Source organism: Ictalurus furcatus, chromosome 2 (genome assembly GCF_023375685.1).
Source record: "Ictalurus furcatus strain D&B chromosome 2, Billie_1.0, whole genome shotgun sequence".
NCBI lineage: Eukaryota > Metazoa > Chordata > Actinopteri > Siluriformes > Ictaluridae > Ictalurus > Ictalurus furcatus.
In genome coordinates, this window is record NC_071256.1 from 2,770,601 (window position 1) to 2,787,979 (window position 17,379).

Genomic DNA, 17,379 nt, shown 5'->3' on the forward strand with positions numbered 1-17,379 from the left:
CATAGTACAAGTACTAGTGCTAGTATACGTGCAATGTTTTATATTTGTCCCGGGTAAAGATGAAATGTACTGTATGTAAGACTAGTATGTATGTAATAATAATAATAATAATAATAATAATAATAGCAGCCACTAGTATCAAAGCTATCCACTGTTTACCATTAGAGCTCATGCAGTCTGGAGTATATGTATCACTAGTAAATAGGCAAGGTGCTATTTTTATCAGTATATGTTTTTCTTTTTTTTTTCTTTTTTCTTTTTTTCTTTTACCATATTTGCATTCAGCACACGGAAATTCCATCCGATTCACTGATAAAATGCTGGATTAAGAAGATTATATCTGAATGTCGTCTGAATGTTACTGACTGAAGTCACGTGACCCGGCTGACCTTTGACTAACAGTTTGTGAGGAATTCTAGTCATTGTGCCATTACGTGTAAGTGTTGAGCACGGTTGCTTACTCCCGATGTTGATGAATATTAAGAGTGTTGTGTGTTTGCGTGCGAGTGTGTTGGACTCATCCCTTAATCATGAGACTGCGTGTCACTGAAGACAGAGCTCTTGTTCCTCCTCCCATGGTGTTTGTTTCAACTCTGCCCGTGCGCATGACATTCTAGTCTTTTAAAGGGCAACACACCACTATGACCAAATTACTACCACCGTCTCGCAGTCTTGAGCCGCACTGTGTCGTCCAGGTCTCCTACTTTATTTAGCTCGCATTACACAAAAAGACTTGCTGGCTCAATAGCTAAAGCCAGAGGGAAGGCAGTTAAGTCACTGCTGGACAAATATTTCACTGCAATTCTAATACAGCGTTTCTAACCACCGTCAAATCACTGTAATAGCGCTCATGATCTTCTCCACTCGTTGGACGATCAGTTTCTTCTACTTACTTTTGTACAGCTATATCAACTCGAGTGTGTAAAGCTAAAGATTTGTGTCTTCCTTGTGGGTAGAATAACACGCCTGGCCTTAATGAATATGCAAACTAGCAGCATTCCTACCTAAATTTGCTAAATACGATGCAAATGTAGCATGTATTGCGTGATTTAACACGGTCTCAGAGTCACTTCAGATCAGTTGTAGAGGTTGCGAATGAATACTGCAGAAGGGCAGGTGTTAAATCAGTTGTAAAGTGAGTGTAAAGATGAATACTACAGAAGGGCAGGTGTTAAATCAGTTGTAAAGTGAGTGTAAAAATGAATACTACAGAAGGGCAGGTGTTAAATCAGTTGTAAAGTGAGTGTAAAAATGAATTCTACAGAAGGGCAGGTGTTAAATCAGTTGTAAAGTGAGTGTAAAGATGAATACTACAGAAGGGCAGGTATTAAATCAGTTGTAAAGTGAGTGTAAAAATGAATACTACAGAAGGGCAGGTGTTAAATCAGTTGTAAAGTGAGTGTAAAAAAAATGAATTCTACAGAAGGGCATGCGCTAAATCAGTTGTAAAGTGAGTGTAAAAATGAATACTACAGAAGGGCAGGTGTTAAATCAGTTGTAAAGGGAGTGTAAAAATGAATACTACAGAAGGGCAGGTGTTAAATCAGTTGTAAAGGGAGTGTAAAAATGAATACTACAGAAGGGAAGTGTTAAATCAGTTGTAAAGTGAGTGTAAAATTAAATACTACAGAAGGGCAGGTGTTAAATCAGTTGTAAAGGGAGTGTAAAAATGAATACTACAGAAGGGCAGGTGTTAAATCAGTTGTAAAGTGAGTGTAAAGATGAATACTAAAGAAGGGCAGGTGTTAAATCAGTTGTAAAGTGAGTGTAAAAATGAATACTACAGAAGGGCAGGTGTTAAATCAGTTGTAAAGTGAGTGTAAAAATGAATTCTACAGAAGGGCAGGTGTTAAATCAGTTGTAAAGTGAGTGTAAAGATGAATACTACAGAAGGGCAGGTATTAAATCAGTTGTAAAGTGAGTGTAAAAATGAATACTACAGAAGGGCAGGTGTTAAATCAGTTGTAAAGTGAGTGTAAAAAAATGAATTCTACAGAAGGGCATGCGCTAAATCAGTTGTAAAGTGAGTGTAAAAATGAATACTACAGAAGGGCAGGTGTTAAATCAGTTGTAAAGGGAGTGTAAAAATGAATACTACAGAAGGGCAGGTGTTAAATCAGTTGTAAAGGGAGTGTAAAAATGAATACTACAGAAGGGAAGTGTTAAATCAGTTGTAAAGTGAGTGTAAAATTAAATACTACAGAAGGGCAGGTGTTAAATCAGTTGTAAAGTGAGTGTAAAATTAAATACTACAGAAGGGCAGGTGTTAAATCAGTTGTAAAGTGAGTGTAAAATTAAATACTACAGAAGGGCAGGTGTTAAATCAGTTGTAAAGGGAGTGTAAAGATGAATACTACAGAAGGACAGGTGTTAAATCAGTTGTAAAGTGAGTGTAAAATTAAATACTACAGAAGGACAGGTGTTAAATCAGTTGTAAAGTGAGTGTAAAAATGAATACTACAGAAGGGCAGGTGTTAAATCAGTTGTAAAGTGAGTGTAAAGATGAATACTACAGAAGGACAGGTGTTAAATCAGTTGTAAAGTGAGTGTAAAATTAAATACTACAGAAGGACAGGTGTTAAATCAGTTGTAAAGTGAGTGTAAAAATGAATACTACAGAAGGACAGGTGTTAAATCAGTTGTAAAGTGAGTGTAAAAATGAATACTACAGAAGGGCAGGTGTTAAATCAGTTGTAAAGTGAGTGTAAAAATGAATACTACAGAAGGGCAGGTGTTAAATCAGTTGTGAAGTGAGTGTAAAAATGAATACTACAGAAGGGCAGGTGTTAAATCAGTTGTAAAGGGAGTGTAAAAATGAATACTACAGAAGGGAAGTGTTAAATCAGTTGTAAAGTGAGTGTAAAATTAAATACTACAGAAGGGCAGGTGTTAAATCAGTTGTAAAGTGAGTGTAAAATTAAATACTACAGAAGGGCAGGTGTTAAATCAGTTGTAAAGTGAGTGTAAAATTAAATACTACAGAAGGGCAGGTGTTAAATCAGTTGTAAAGGGAGTGTAAAGATGAATACTACAGAAGGGCAGGTGTTAAATCAGTTGTAAAGGGAGTGTAAAAATGAATACTACAGAAGGGCAGGTGTTAAATCAGTTGTAAAGTGAGTGTAAAGATGAATAATACAGAAGGGCAGGTGTTAAATCAGTTGTAAAGGGAGTGTAAAATTAAATACTACAGAAGGGCAGGTGTTAAATCAGTTGTAAAGTGAGTGTAAAAATGAATACTACAGAAGGGCAGGTGTTAAATCAGTTGTAAAGGGAGTGTAAAAATGAATACTACAGAAGGGCAGGTGATAAATCAGTTGTAAAGGGAGTGTAAAATTGAATACTACAGAAGGGCAGGTGTTAAATCAGTTGTAAAGTGAGTGTAAAATTAAATACTACAGAAGGGCAGGTGTTAAATCAGTTGTAAAGGGAGTGTAAAAATGAATAGTACAGAAGGGCAGGTGTTAAATCAGTTGTAAAGTGAGTGTAAAAATGAATACTACAGAAGGGCAGGTGTTAAATCAGTTGTAAAGTGAGTGTAAAAATGAATACTACAGAAGGGCAGGTGTTAAATCAGTTGTAAAGTGAGTGTAAAAATGAATACTACAGAAGGGCAGGTGTTAAATCAGTTGTAAAGGGAGTGTAAAAATGAATACTACAGAAGGACAGGTGATAAATCAGTTGTAAAGGGAGTGTAAAATTGAATACTACAGAAGGGCAGGTGTTAAATCAGTTGTAAAGTGAGTGTAAAATTAAATACTACAGAAGGGCAGGTGTTAAATCAGTTGTAAAGGGAGTGTAAAAATGAATACTACAGAAGGGCAGGTGTTAAATCAGTTGTAAAGGGAGTGTAAAAATGAATACTACAGAAGGGCAGGTGTTAAATCAGTTGTAAAGGGAGTGTAAAAATGAATACTACAGAAGGACAGGTGATAAATCAGTTGTAAAGGGAGTGTAAAATTGAATATTACAGAAGGGCAGGTGTTAAATCAGTTGTAAAGTGAGTGTAAAATTAAATACTACAGAAGGGCAGGTGTTAAATCAGTTGTAAAGTGAGTGTAAAAATGAATACTACAGAAGGGCAGGTGTTAAATCAGTTGTAAAGTGAGTGTAAAAATGAATACTACAGAAGGGCAGGTGTTAAATCAGTTGTACAGGTTGCGAATGAATACAACAGAAGGGTATTTAGGTAAAGTTTAAGTAAATTTTAATACTCAAGCCCTTCATCAGTGTCAGTTTCTGAGCACTGTTTATTTATCTATTTAAAAAGAAAAATTAGTCATTGTAAATCAGCTGAGCGACCATTATGAGTGTACAGCTGTGTTCAAACCAGAGTGTATGAAAGGAGCGGAGCATAGCCAGAGGTCAGGATCAAGGGTGTATGATTTATTCGAATAATGTAGTAACACGCACACACACACACACACACACACACACACACACACTCGCACAGAGTAGATTAAACAGTGTGTGCTCTCAGGTTGTGTTTGGAAGAACAGATTTCATTAAGGCTGTGGTTCCCATAGCAACACGTACTGTTTTCTTTCTGGTAGGGTGCAATGAGCTCACAGAATCTCAGATGCTCAGATACACACACACACACACACACACACACACAGCTTTGCAGAAGGAATAATTAGGACACACACACACAACTCCCTCTCTCGGTCTTAAGTGTAGCTGTAAACAGATAAAAATATAAGGTGTCTATTTGAATAAACAAGGGATCGTCGTCGTCGGCGTATTACCGCGGTATACGAGGAATGAAACAGTTTGGGATGTGCTGTACAGGAAAATAACCCACTCTGTGGTGATTATAGTAACCGCACTTAATTAATCCACCCTGGCGTTGATTATTTTCCGATAACAGCATGACACGGGGTGTTTTATTTCATACTCCAGCTTAAAAAGTGGTATAACAACATACAGACGTTATACACGGAAAAGCCTGACCGGTTCAGTGTACATGCTCATATTCAGTACTTGTGGAAAATGACGCAGTTCGGGTGTTGTTTTGGTTGGTTTTGTTCTTCGGGTGTAAACTATCGCAGTGCCTCCTTTACTGTCAGTCAGAGCGATGCGTGCTAACTGTGAGAGTCTTTCAGATCACGTATGCAGAATAGCGACGTTAGCGTTAAGTTCATGCTCGGAGGAAACGATATGTCGTTTGATTCGCGTGTCGCGTTTCAAACTCTAGCTTTGTATCCTCCGTGATCAGCTGCGTCAGCGGGATTGGCCTCTGCCTCGAATTAACGCTCGTGACGTCACGCATCGTTCTGTAAGGGAGCACAAATCCCGGCGTCTGCGGGACGGGTGCCAGAACATCTCCATGACTTCGTCTCCGCCGCATCAGCATCTTCCTGCTTCTTGCTACGACACTCGACACCCCTGACTGATTTTTTTCCTTCTCGTTTTCTCCTTCCTTTCCAGAAACCTGCCAATATCCTGGTGATGGGGGAGGGTCCCGAACGGGGGAGGGTCAAAATCGGTAAGTCACGTGTTCTCTTCGTACGTCAAATGTATTGATTGATAGAGTGCATGATGATTAGATCACTCAAAGAGTGCCGAGAGATCCGGTGTGCACCGGGGGATCCGATCATAAATCCGAGCGATAGGAAAGATTGGATTGGCCGCTTTGACCTCGATAATGTCCTCAGCTCGGCTGGGGTTGGAATGAGGTCGTTCTCAGCGAGCGTATAGGACATGGGGATAGCGCCGGACGTGCTCGGGTCTAACGGTGTTGCGTAAGTCCGTATCGAACACTTCAGCGCGATGACAGCGGCTCACGCCGGCGAGCTATTTCTGCCGCAGGGTTAGGTTTCTCCTGGAATTTCAGTTTCCATGCCGCTCTCGTACGGGGCGGCTCTGGAAACGCGAAACCGATTTTTTAACCCCTCACGCGTTTGCGCTTCAAGGTCAAAGCGGCCTGTTTTTCATTTGCACTAAACGGTCCTAAAAATTCGAGACACGCCGATATCAAGGCTCGGACCGGGTGATACTCGATCCCCCCCCCCCACACACACACACACACACACTTTACTAAATAAAACAGTGTGAGAGCTGTTGAGCTCTCATTGGCTGTTCTTGCTACGAGTTGCAGAGAGGTTCACACTACACTATTCATCGTCCTGAACATCTAACACCTCTGGAATTGATCGCAGCCTGGGAAAATGGCGTCGCGGGTTTAGATCAGTCCGCGGCCAGGAAACCGCGGCTATAATCACGTAGCGCGCACTAGGCTTTACACGGTCGTGCGACCCGTCGACCTTCGGTTTCTTCGAAAAATCCTGCTCACGTGGTGACGGAGGAACAAGAAGAGACAATCAATGATCGATGACCCCTTTTCTCGTCATCCTTCCTTCCTCCCTTTCTTTCTTTCTCTCTCTCTTCTCTCTTTATCTGTTTGACCTCCAGGGCCGGATCAGACGCGCTCGGCTTTTACGTGCGCTTTGTACACGTGGGTGTCTTAAGTAAACCACGGTCATCAGAAATTTCGATGACTAAAACACTTTCTCGACACACCTGATTATCTGATGCACGACATTTAAACTGTATTGTATCTTATTTCTGTGTGTGTGTGCGTGTGTGTGTGTGTGTGTGTGTGTGTGTGTGTGTGTTGCAGCGGACATGGGATTTGCTCGACTCTTCAATTCTCCTCTGAAGCCTTTGGCTGATTTGGATCCGGTCGTGGTTACATTCTGGTATCGAGCGCCTGAACTGCTTCTGGGAGCTCGACACTACACCAAAGCAATCGGTGAGATTCACACACACACACACACACACACACACACACACACATTACGCTAGACGACTAGTTGAAAATACACGTGTACCTACGAACATCAGTGACTCCCTACTTCCTACGTGTCCATGTGAATGATCCATCGTTGTTTTGTGGTGCCGTTGTTTATTCGTTTGTTTGTTTATTTATTTGCGCCGGCGTTAAGACATCTGGGCGATCGGCTGCATCTTCGCGGAGCTGCTCACGTCCGAGCCGATATTTCACTGCCGTCAGGAGGACATCAAAACCAGCAACCCGTTCCACCACGACCAGCTGGACCGCATCTTCAGCGTCATGGGCTTCCCCGCAGGTCTCCGTTCCTTTAATAATAGCACTTCAATCTCATAAGACCGTTAACGCACCGAAACGCCTCGCGCGGCGTGTGAAACATCCGACGGGAAAAAAAAAAAGGTCGAATCTATAAATTATAGAGTTATAGGTATGGAATAAAACACTTGGAGGCGTGCTGGTCACGGTGAAATTCTTTTCTTCGCGTACCCCAGCATGTTAGGAAGGTGGGGTCAGAGAGCAGGGTCAGCCATGATACAGCGCCCCCTGGAGGAGAGAGGGTTAAGGGCCTTGCTCAAGCGCCCAACAGTGACAAGCCCTACTGGTACCGTTAACGCATAATCAGTGTATAATAATCCTGATAATATCATAATCATAATCCCACTGTGAAAAAAACGCCCGTGCTTTGCTGAGTCAGGACGCGCCGTGGTCGACTTTTCCTCCGTTTTTACATGACTTTACATATATTTTCATACATAGAGCGCACTCAGGGCGTATACTCACTTTCACACAGCTTCCCACTGTATATTTCTATAAAAGGTTGGTGTGAAAAAAAAAAAAAAACCTGAATGAATTACGTTTCAATATGAAAATAATATATTATCACCGATATCACCTGACACCCCGGAAGCCCCGCCCACTCTCCCGCCATCTCACATGTCACATTAGTGTGTTCTTGTCTCGACTCGATTTTGGCTTTCCGTCACGGAGAATGTTTCGAGTTTGTTCACGTGAAAGGAAATCGAATACAGTACAAAATGGCCGATTAACATGTCAGTCGAGAATGATTGACAGTTTGAGTCCGACCCCCGTGTTGTAGGATTTGTGCCGTCACACGGTAAACGCCGTACAGTTTAAATCGTCATGTAATTGCGGCAGTATTGTTTCGACGTGAAGCCTGTACCTCCTTTTCTTCCTCTTGAAGTTAACGAGACCAAAAATTTTTTAAAAAACGCAACCAGAAAGCGTCAACTTTCCTGTCCTGAAGCAAAGCGCTGACACTGGAGACTCCTTCCAATGAAGCTTAAATAAACATCTCCTTAGAGAACGTCTCACCGTTACGGATAATCAAACGTTTCTCAAACAAACCCGCGCTACGTCATTATCCCGGTCATGATTCCGTAGAGTCGGTGAAGACGCGGATAAATACGTAAGCCGAGCCCAACCCCAAATCCTTTATTTTGACGTGTGTGAGATCGGGCCACGCCGTTACTCGTTGCTCCATTGCCTCAAGCGTGTGTTTAACCACAATGCGTCAGAAGAAATGTACACCATGAAGAGTTTCCAAACTGTACGGGCGGGCAAGTGTGTGTGTGGGGAGGGAGGGGAGGGAGGGGTAGGGGGGGAGGGGGTCGGGTTGATACAAAACACTGCCTACGTTGTTGAAAATCCTGTCTTTAAGTAAACCGCATCCTATTCACGCGTGTAATATTTTCAGACAAAGACTGGGAAGACATCCGGAAGATGCCGGAGTATCCGACCCTGCAGAAGGACTTCAGAAGAACGACGTGAGTGAAAAAGAAAAAAAAACCGCCCGCGCTTTGCTGAGTCAGCACGCGCCGTGGTCGAACGTTCCTCCGTTTTTACATGACTTTACACATATTTTCTCGCTCTGAGCGCACTCGCATGAGCTATGAACTGGAACGCTGGAAGCCCCGCCCCCTCCCGTAACACAGTCTCACCGTGGTGTTTTCACCATTTTGGCTTTCTGTCACGGTAAACGGAGAATGTTTTGAGTTTTTGTTCATATGAAAGAAAATCCTTCAGCGTGTTTAACTTAGCAAGTACTATAATATACGTAACAGGAGACCGAGCCGGAGGGTGGGAATTGGATAAGACTAAATTAGGGCGAATTGAGTCTATTTTTTTTTTTCTTTTCTAGTGGAACCCGACACTCCTTAAGCGCCTGAACGCTTGCACCGAGGCGCACTCATTATTGTAACGCCTATTTGCAATAAACAACGTGAAATTTAAGAAGGATTACGATTTTCCTTCGATTCGGAAGTTAAGTCGTTTTTTTTTTTTTTTTTTTTTTTAAAAATCAGCAAATACCAAAGCCAAATAGAATAATCCAAAAAAAAAAAAACCAATCAAACAATTAAAAAGTTCTACAATAAATAAAGGCAATTAAAATGTTCTCTCATCTCATGCCATTGTGTTTACCAGGTACGCCAACAGCAGCCTCATCAAATACATGGAGAAGCATAAAGTGAAACCGGACAGCAAAGTCTTTTTGTTGGTGAGCGTCTGGTCTGCTTCGTGGATAAATATGCCCGAAATATTCCCGAAATAAACAATCCTAACTTTTAATTTCTGAATCCAGCTCCAGAAACTTCTGACCATGGACCCCACCAAGAGGATTACGTCCGAACAGGCACTGCAAGACCCCTATTTCCTGGAGGACCCCTTACCTACATCAGAGTAAGGCTCTGTGAGGCATGCCAACACACACACACACACACACACACACACACACACACACACACAGTTCTGGCGTGCAATGACTTTCAGTTTTTTATCACTGCAGACTTCTGTTAGTCGAAAAACACACCGTTGTGTGCACGTGTGTGTGTGTGTGTGTGTGTGTGTGTGCGTTACAGTGTATTTGCAGGATGCCAAATCCCATACCCCAAACGCGAGTTCCTCAACGAGGACGAACCTGAAGAGAAGACGGAGAAGGTAAAATCTGCCACGCAAGTGCACTCATACACACGGACGTCCTCATTTACAGTGGATACGCTGGAAAAAACGAAAAAAAGTCTATACACGACGTTAAAGTTAAAAAAAAGAAGGTTTCGTGACGTGAGGTTTATTTGGGGTGTGCGATGATTCTTTCTGAGCATGAGCTCTGAATGCGATCGGGTCACACGACCCATTACGAAAGGGTGTGCATACTTACGCAAAGAGGTTTTTATACTTTCATACCAAAACCCAAATGGAAAATTCCAGCCAGCTTTCGTTAAGACCGACGTTCTGCGCACCGGTGTGCGTGTCGATCAACGCCGATGCCCCGAACGCGGTCGCAGTACAGCTGATCTGCATTTAGCCACGCCTACCAAACGTCACATGAACGGCGACTAAACGGTGACGAAAGCGGCTTATGAGCGCGGCGTGCGCCAGATCTACCAGTAACGCGGCTCAGCCATCGCGGCGCGTCCGTCAGCCACCATAAAAACACGGAAACGGCGTCCTTGGGTTATAGGGCGCCATTACTTTTGTTCCGATTGAACGGCTAGTCTTACCGGATTTGTCTTCATTTCTGGATTTCGTCGCCGATCGCGTGCTTTCAAATGATCCGCACGAAACCAACGGTCGTTCAGCAAAATTGGAATAAATAAAAATCGCGACAGTTCGTGTGTAAAATCTTATCGGCGATTATTTGTAAATTCACACGAGGAGCGAAACGTAGGATACGAACTTTTTTTCTTTTTTTTTCTTTTTTTTTTTTTTTAAAACAGAAATAATTAGATTTCCGTGAATACCACGTTAGAAAACAAGGGTGAAACTGGAGTCTTGGGTAATTTGTGTCATAAGGATTATCAGGTCAGTTTTGGCAAACGGAACATCACATGGCACACACACACACACACACACACACACACACACACACACAGTAGGAACGAGCCACCTGGCCATCAGACAGCACAAACATGTGACGTGGCGTACTCCGTGTCAGCATGAGTGTGATTAGTGAAGTAGAGGATTAGCAATACGTGTACTTCTGACAGATCTAAAAATCCCTCTGGTGCTTTAAGCAAAGGCGATATTTCAACACCTGACGCCAACCTCCGTGACCACACACACACACACACACACACACACACACACACACACGCCACGAGCGCATGACACCATGAGCGCAGTAATATAATCGTGCCGACGTATTCATTTCTCTCATTAGAGAACGGACATTTTATTTACAAAACAATCCTTTATTTAAACGGAGAAATATTCGGGGAAGCAGCGGGTAAGAGTCCGGCGTCGGCGGGAACTCCTTTACTACCGTTTAAAAAGCATCTCGGGGAAATTCCTCAAGAAATCGCTCGAGAAAACGCCAAGAATACATTCCTGGAAATTTCTAGGCGAAAAAAAGCGTGTCTACTTTAAAGACGCTAAAATATGAAATTATTTTGATTTATTTCGGATTTTTAATTTTTTTTTTTTTTTTTTATCACGACATAATTCCCATAGTTCCATTTGTGTTACTCCAGAGTTATGATGACTTTATTATTAATATTAAAATGTGGGGGGAAAAAAATTAAATAAAGAATGAGTGTGTGTATAATATTTCAGCTATTTTTCCAGGAATTACGCCTCTGGGTTTGTGTGTGTGTGTGTGTGTGTTTACGTAGAACCAGACGCAACAGCACCAGCAGACGCAGGCGCAGACGCAAACGCAGGCGCAACAGGCTCCCTCGCAGCAGAGCTCGGCTCAGACCAACGGCACGTCGGGGGGGACCACGGGACCCACCATGCAGCACGCAGGCCAGGAGCAGGGGCCCCCCAACAAGAAGAGCCGCACCACCGGGGCCAACGTGCTCCAGACAGACTACCAGGTGTGTTCATGTGTGTGTGTGTGTGTGTGTGTGTGTTTTCTTGGCCCCCGAGACTCAGAAATTGAACACGGTCTACCAACATCCAACCATCCAGGACATGCAGGCGTCCCTACTTGTCTGTGGTCAATTCAAAAAGTCACGGATTTTCAAACTTCCAGGAAGCTCGCCACCAGCACCTGTGAAATGCGTAAAAAGCATCGGCAAGACGTACAGTAAGTATACTAGACGTCGGACGTTTGGTACATACAAGAACATAACGTAATAGAGACGTCTATCGGGAGAAGGTCACGGCAGGGAGCGTTTGCTAGCTGCGTAACGTAACTTAACAAGACCTCATGATGAACAGGAGCATGTTCCTACAGCTTTTTTCCTGCGAAGGCCTACAGTGATTTAGCCACCCACGTCTGATATTAGCGTGGGAGATAAACGGTGATACATGATGTTATCTCTTCTTGCATTGTTGCTTAGTAAGAGCCTTTTTCTCAGGAACACGTTCTCCCCGTAACTCCGGTATTCTGAAAGCGGCAATAGGATTCACTAGCCATATCTTCTTGCTTCTTTTCTCTTCTTTTTTCGAAGGAACGTTTGATCGGCGCGAGCGCTGGATCACGTTCATGTGCTTATTATTTCGAAAACGTGTATGTGTGTGTGTCTGAGAGAGAGAGAGAGAGAGAGAGAGAATATGAGTTGCTTTAGCTAATCGTATCAGGATTTTGCGTAATATTTACAAAAGCCTTTTTGTTCTGTAGTAAATAAACAGATTAGTAAATGATCTGCCGGTTGCACGTGTCCCAAACGGATCAGTACTGGAATGACTGTGAGGTCCTACGCCATGGACTTTGCCCCGAGCGTGTGTGTGTGTGTGTGTGTTTAGACTTTGACTGATAACCCTTAACAGCATGGGAGTGTGATCTGCTACACCTCTGCCTTATCTACTTGTCTAAGCATATCATTGTACAAAGAGAGAGAGAGAGAGAGAGAGAGAGAAAGCTACTAGTTGTTGCTTTTAGAAGAAAAAAAAATTCAACTTCTTCCGTTTTGCCATGTTGAATTGCTGTTTTTTTATAACACCCTTTTGAGAGACGTTCCAGGAGCTAAATAGGTTTTTTTGTCCCCCCCTTCTGACAGCTTGACGATGATCATTAACCCTTTTCTTTCTGTCCGTTTGTTTCAGCACTCCAGTTCGCGCCTCGGTTACCAAAGCAACGTCCAAGGCACCACCCAGTCTCAAAGCACTATGGGATATTCGTCCACATCTCAGCAAAGCTCCCAGTACTCTCATCAGTCTCACCGCTACTAAGGCGTGGAAACATTGACGGCTCGCGCTAATCCATGAACACGAACGCAGGTCTCGCTGCCATTTTTATATATACACTCGTGGAGACTTCCTTCTCCCTGCCTTCCCACCTGTACCGCTCCCTTCTCATTCTCACTTCCTTTACACTTCTGCGCTTTCAGCTCGAGATGCGTACGCTGCCGATACCAGCAGATAAGATGACTTTTATGAAGCAGCACCTCCCATGCTCAGCTACTCCTCCCAGGAGCCTTGGAGCTCAGATGAACCCTGTGAGGAGAAGCAACACCAGCGTCCTAACCCTTAGTTAAAACCAGTACGCAGAAATATATTTCATGTATTTGCATTTATTTATTTGGCACAGGCTTTTATCCAAAGTGACTTACCAACGAGGCAGGATGCAATCCAAGCATTTAGCCGAGCAGTTGAGGGTGAAGGACCTTTCTCGAGGGCCTGACTGTGGCACTTTGGCAATCCTGGGATTCAAACTGACAACCGTACGAGCATTACTTCAGAACCTTAACCACAGAGCCACAATACCAGTTCCTAAAACCCCACAATGTCCATATAGATGTACAACCTTCAGTGTCCACACCAAAACAGTTATTTAAATCTTCAGCGTAAATACATAAAAACTCTGAAGTATACAATACCAGTCCTAACAAAACCCACGGTGTTGTTATGGGTTCAGTGATGTGAATCTTTATGGACCCAATTGTCAATCATGACGTTTTTATGCAAATCAAGTCCCTATAATCCATCAAACCTACAGTGTATATTTAGAGTCAATCATCTAAACCATGAGCACTCCCTCAAGAACCAGAACCAGTCCCCAGACACCTTGGTTTCCCCCCAGACCAAGCCCCCAGGCCCCTTGGTTTCTATCCATAACCAATCCTCTGAATTCTTGGTGTCATCAAGGGTGCACCCTTCAGTTGTATTCAAAAATCAGTCCCCAAGCTGCTGGGTTTCCACCAAGAATCAGTCCCCAAACCCCTGGGTTTCTATCAAGAATCAGTCCCCAAACCCCTGGGTTTCTATCAAGAATCAGTCCCCAAACCCCTGGGTTTCTATCAAGAATCAGTCCTCAAACCCCTGGGTTTCCACCAAGAATCAGTCCCCACACCCCCTGGGTTTCCACCAAGAATCAGTCCCCACACCCCCTGGGTTTCCACCAAGAATCAGTCCCCACACCCCCTGGGTTTCCACCAAGAATCAGTCCCCAAACCCCCTGGGTTTCTATCAAGAATCAGTGACCAAGCACCTGGGTTTCTACCAAGAATCGGTCCCCAAGCCCCTCGGTTTCTATCAAGAATCAGTCCCTAAGATCCTCGGTTTCTATCAAGAATCAGTCCCCAACCCCTCGGTTTTCACCCAGAACCAGTCCTCAGAACCCTTAATGTTATTGTGGGTCTACTCTTGGGTTTCCATCCAGAACCGAGCCCCCGAACCGTTTCCATCTAGAACTAGTCCTCAGAACGTTTGTTTTCAACCAGATCCATCGTCCAGATCCCTCAGTTTCCTTCCCGAACCAGTCCTCAGACCCCTTGTTTTGAACCAGTCTTCAAAAGCCTGAGTGTTATTATGGATTCATTCCTTAGGGTTTCATCATGAACCATTCCCCAGAACCCTCAGTTGCCATCTAGAACCAGTCATCAATACCTTCAGTGTCCTTACAAAACCATCACTAATAGAATGGTTCTCAAAATCATTGGAGCCAGATCGCCTCACCATGTAGTCCTAGAACCTGCAGTATTCATACAACACCAGTGATCCAAATCCTGGTGTTTTCATTTAATAACACTACTCTCTAAACTGGAATTCTTCAAACGTTTATTTTTTTAGGTAGAACCTTTAGTTTCCATCTACAGGCAGTCATCAAACCCTTCAGTGTCTCTACGGAACCAGTCCTCAAAACTCTCAGTGTTCCTGTCAATTCTCAGATCCTTCTGTATCCATACTTAAGCGGTCTGCAAAACCTTCTTAGTAGAGAATAAATCCTCTAAACCTGCAGTTTCCAATCCACCAACCTACAAAACCCGCTACAGTTCCAGTCCTCCACATTTTTTTTTTCTGCCTGTAACCTGCCCTCTGGGACAATACGAGGGCCTAAACAGAACCTGCCATTAGGACCCAAAGTGTCCGCAGAGAACCTGCCAGAACCTAGAATCGATGTGTAAGCGACTGATTCTGCTCTGGTCCATCATCACACCTGCAATATGGAGGCTAATTCAAACCAAATATCCCTTCCCTCCTCTATCTCTCCGTCTGTTTGTAACACTCTCTATTTTTCCCCTTCCTGTCCATCCTGTGCATATATAACACCACATGCACATTACAGACACCGAAGAACAAAGAGCTTTGAAGATAGAGGACTGGCGACTGGCCCTTATCACAGCCGTGATTTGTCTTCGTGCATGTTCAGAGCGCCTTTTACGACTTTTCAACTACAGACCCGGAGGCTTTGACCTTCTAGTTTTTTGTCCTTTTGTAAATATTTACTTCTGATATCTTAACACCGCAGAGGAAGCCCTTTACTTTTACGAGTCCTTCGTCGAGACACATTTCATTCCCGACGACGAACGGCGAATATCAACGACAGCTTGGTTTGTCAGGAAATCGAAGCAAAAACAAAAGGAGAAAATTCCTTTTTACTGTCTGGCGAATACGTTCGATTGTTATTTCTTTGGCCATAAGATATAATCGCGTGTATCAACCCTGTGTGTATGAGAGAAACTGTACGTACAAACGTGTGTCTTATGTTTTTGTTACAATGTCTGAGGCAGCTCCAGTGACTGTTACCTCCTGTTTGATATTTTATAATTTTGGATCTTTGCTATTTTTATTGTTGGCTTTGAAGTTTGCGTAGATTAGTTTGTTCCTCACCACTCCGTGTGCAGACACGCATTTGAGGCAGCGCTGTAAAAACAAACAAACAAACAAACAAACAAACAAACAACACTCCAGGTCCTTCAAGATAGGGGAAAGGGGAGCTAAAAGTGTTCCCTTTAACGTTATTCCAGGTTCTGTTTCCCCTGTTCGCCAAGTCCTGACCTCAGCCAGGAGTCGAGAAGAAACAGGCCAGACCTGATAAGTGCACTGAAAATGTTGGAAACACTGACACCTTACTGGGGGTTGAGAGAACTGCACGACTCTCAGAGCTGTCGACTATATGGCACTTCTGCACTAATGTACTAATGGACATCAGGAATGGCTGTGAAGTAGACTCGGGAGACGCTAGCGCACGTAGCTGGCCTGAGACTTGCTAAACTGAGCAAAAGGCACTGATCTCCCTTCAGGTTGATTTCAGATGACCTGAGAGGACGTGTTCATTTCAACTAACGTGAGTTTACAGTCGCGATATTTAAAGAAGAACTTCACTCAAATATGCTAACAACGCTAGCGGGCACACGTTATTGCTAAAGCCAACTGTATATTCGATGAAAAAAAGAGTTCTTTAATGGTTCTTCCAAAAAAAAAAAAAAAAAACCCCAACGTTGTACTTCAAACCCTTTCTGATAGTGTTCTACGGACATTTGTAAAAAGTTCATCTCGAGGAACAACCGGAAAAAAAAAAAACCTTAAGCGTTCAAAATCTTCGGCTGTATATTTGAAACAAATTAAAATAAACCACCTTTAAACACAGTTGTAAACAGACTTTTAGAAGAAAATGGTTCTTTAGTGGTTGTTCCAAAAAAATTGGAACCCTTTGTAATAGGGAAAAACTGTTTAGGTATGGGTTCCTGCAGTGGGACAGCTGAAGAACCCATGAAGGTCGAAACATATAAGAGTGTATATTTCGGACAAGCGAAAAATAACTACTGCCAAACACGGTTGTAAGGACATTCTCGGAAAAAAAAATAAAGTTCTTCAAGTTTTCTTACAAAAACGGGGCCTGTATCCTGATCAGAACCATTCTGATTAGGATATACTCCAAGAATGGATTTTTTTTAAGGTTCCTCCTGTGGGACAACTGAAGAACCATTACGGGTTCAAAGATTTATATGGATCATTGGAGTCACCTTTAAGAGAAACACTTAAGTGTTCCCCCAGAAGGACAACCGAAGGGTTCAACTTCCTTTCCAGATTTTCTGAAAAACATTTTGTTGTATGGTTCTTCATAGAACCTTCGTTGTTCGACCAGCGACACATAGGGCGCGTCTCAATCAGCTCCCTAGTTCAGTAGTCAGGGCGCCGATCAGGGACTCGGCCGTTTTAAGTTCTGTCTCGATCACAAAATCCATCCAGTGCACCGGAATGTTCGCTCCCTAAAAAAAAAATCCCACAATGCACCGCAAAAACCGGGGAGCATCGATGCTCTCTATGTTTCCTTACTGGAAATAACGACGTCATATTTCCCGAAGCCTCTCTCTCGGCCAACTTCCACGAGCTACAAACGTAAGTAGCTCGTCATCGTCGTTGTATCTCTCAAACGATTACTTACATCCGGAGATTTTTTTTAT

General features: G+C 43.1%; 1 protein-coding gene across 2 annotated transcripts in view; it reads left to right on the top strand.

Annotated features, from left to right (window-relative positions):
• Positions 1–13,619, top strand: part of cdk19 (cyclin-dependent kinase 19) — a 47,568-nt gene extending 33,949 nt beyond the window's left edge. Inside the window, exons 5-14 of one of the 2 annotated variants that reach the window (XM_053642684.1) lie at positions 5,428–5,485; positions 6,620–6,751; positions 6,945–7,088; positions 8,505–8,574; positions 9,233–9,305; positions 9,390–9,487; positions 9,667–9,745; positions 11,419–11,622; positions 12,797–12,970; positions 13,081–13,619. In XM_053642684.1, coding sequence (XP_053498659.1) covers positions 5,428–5,485; positions 6,620–6,751; positions 6,945–7,088; positions 8,505–8,574; positions 9,233–9,305; positions 9,390–9,487; positions 9,667–9,745; positions 11,419–11,622; positions 12,797–12,922 — 984 coding nt within the window. In that variant the 3' untranslated portion in view covers positions 12,923–12,970; positions 13,081–13,619. Of the gene's footprint in view, positions 1–5,427; positions 5,486–6,619; positions 6,752–6,944; positions 7,089–8,504; positions 8,575–9,232; positions 9,306–9,389; positions 9,488–9,666; positions 9,746–11,418; positions 11,623–12,796 lie in introns of both variants that reach the window. The other variant, XM_053642674.1, reaches the window with a different exon arrangement.
• The last annotated feature ends 3,760 nt before the right edge of the window (positions 13,620–17,379 follow it).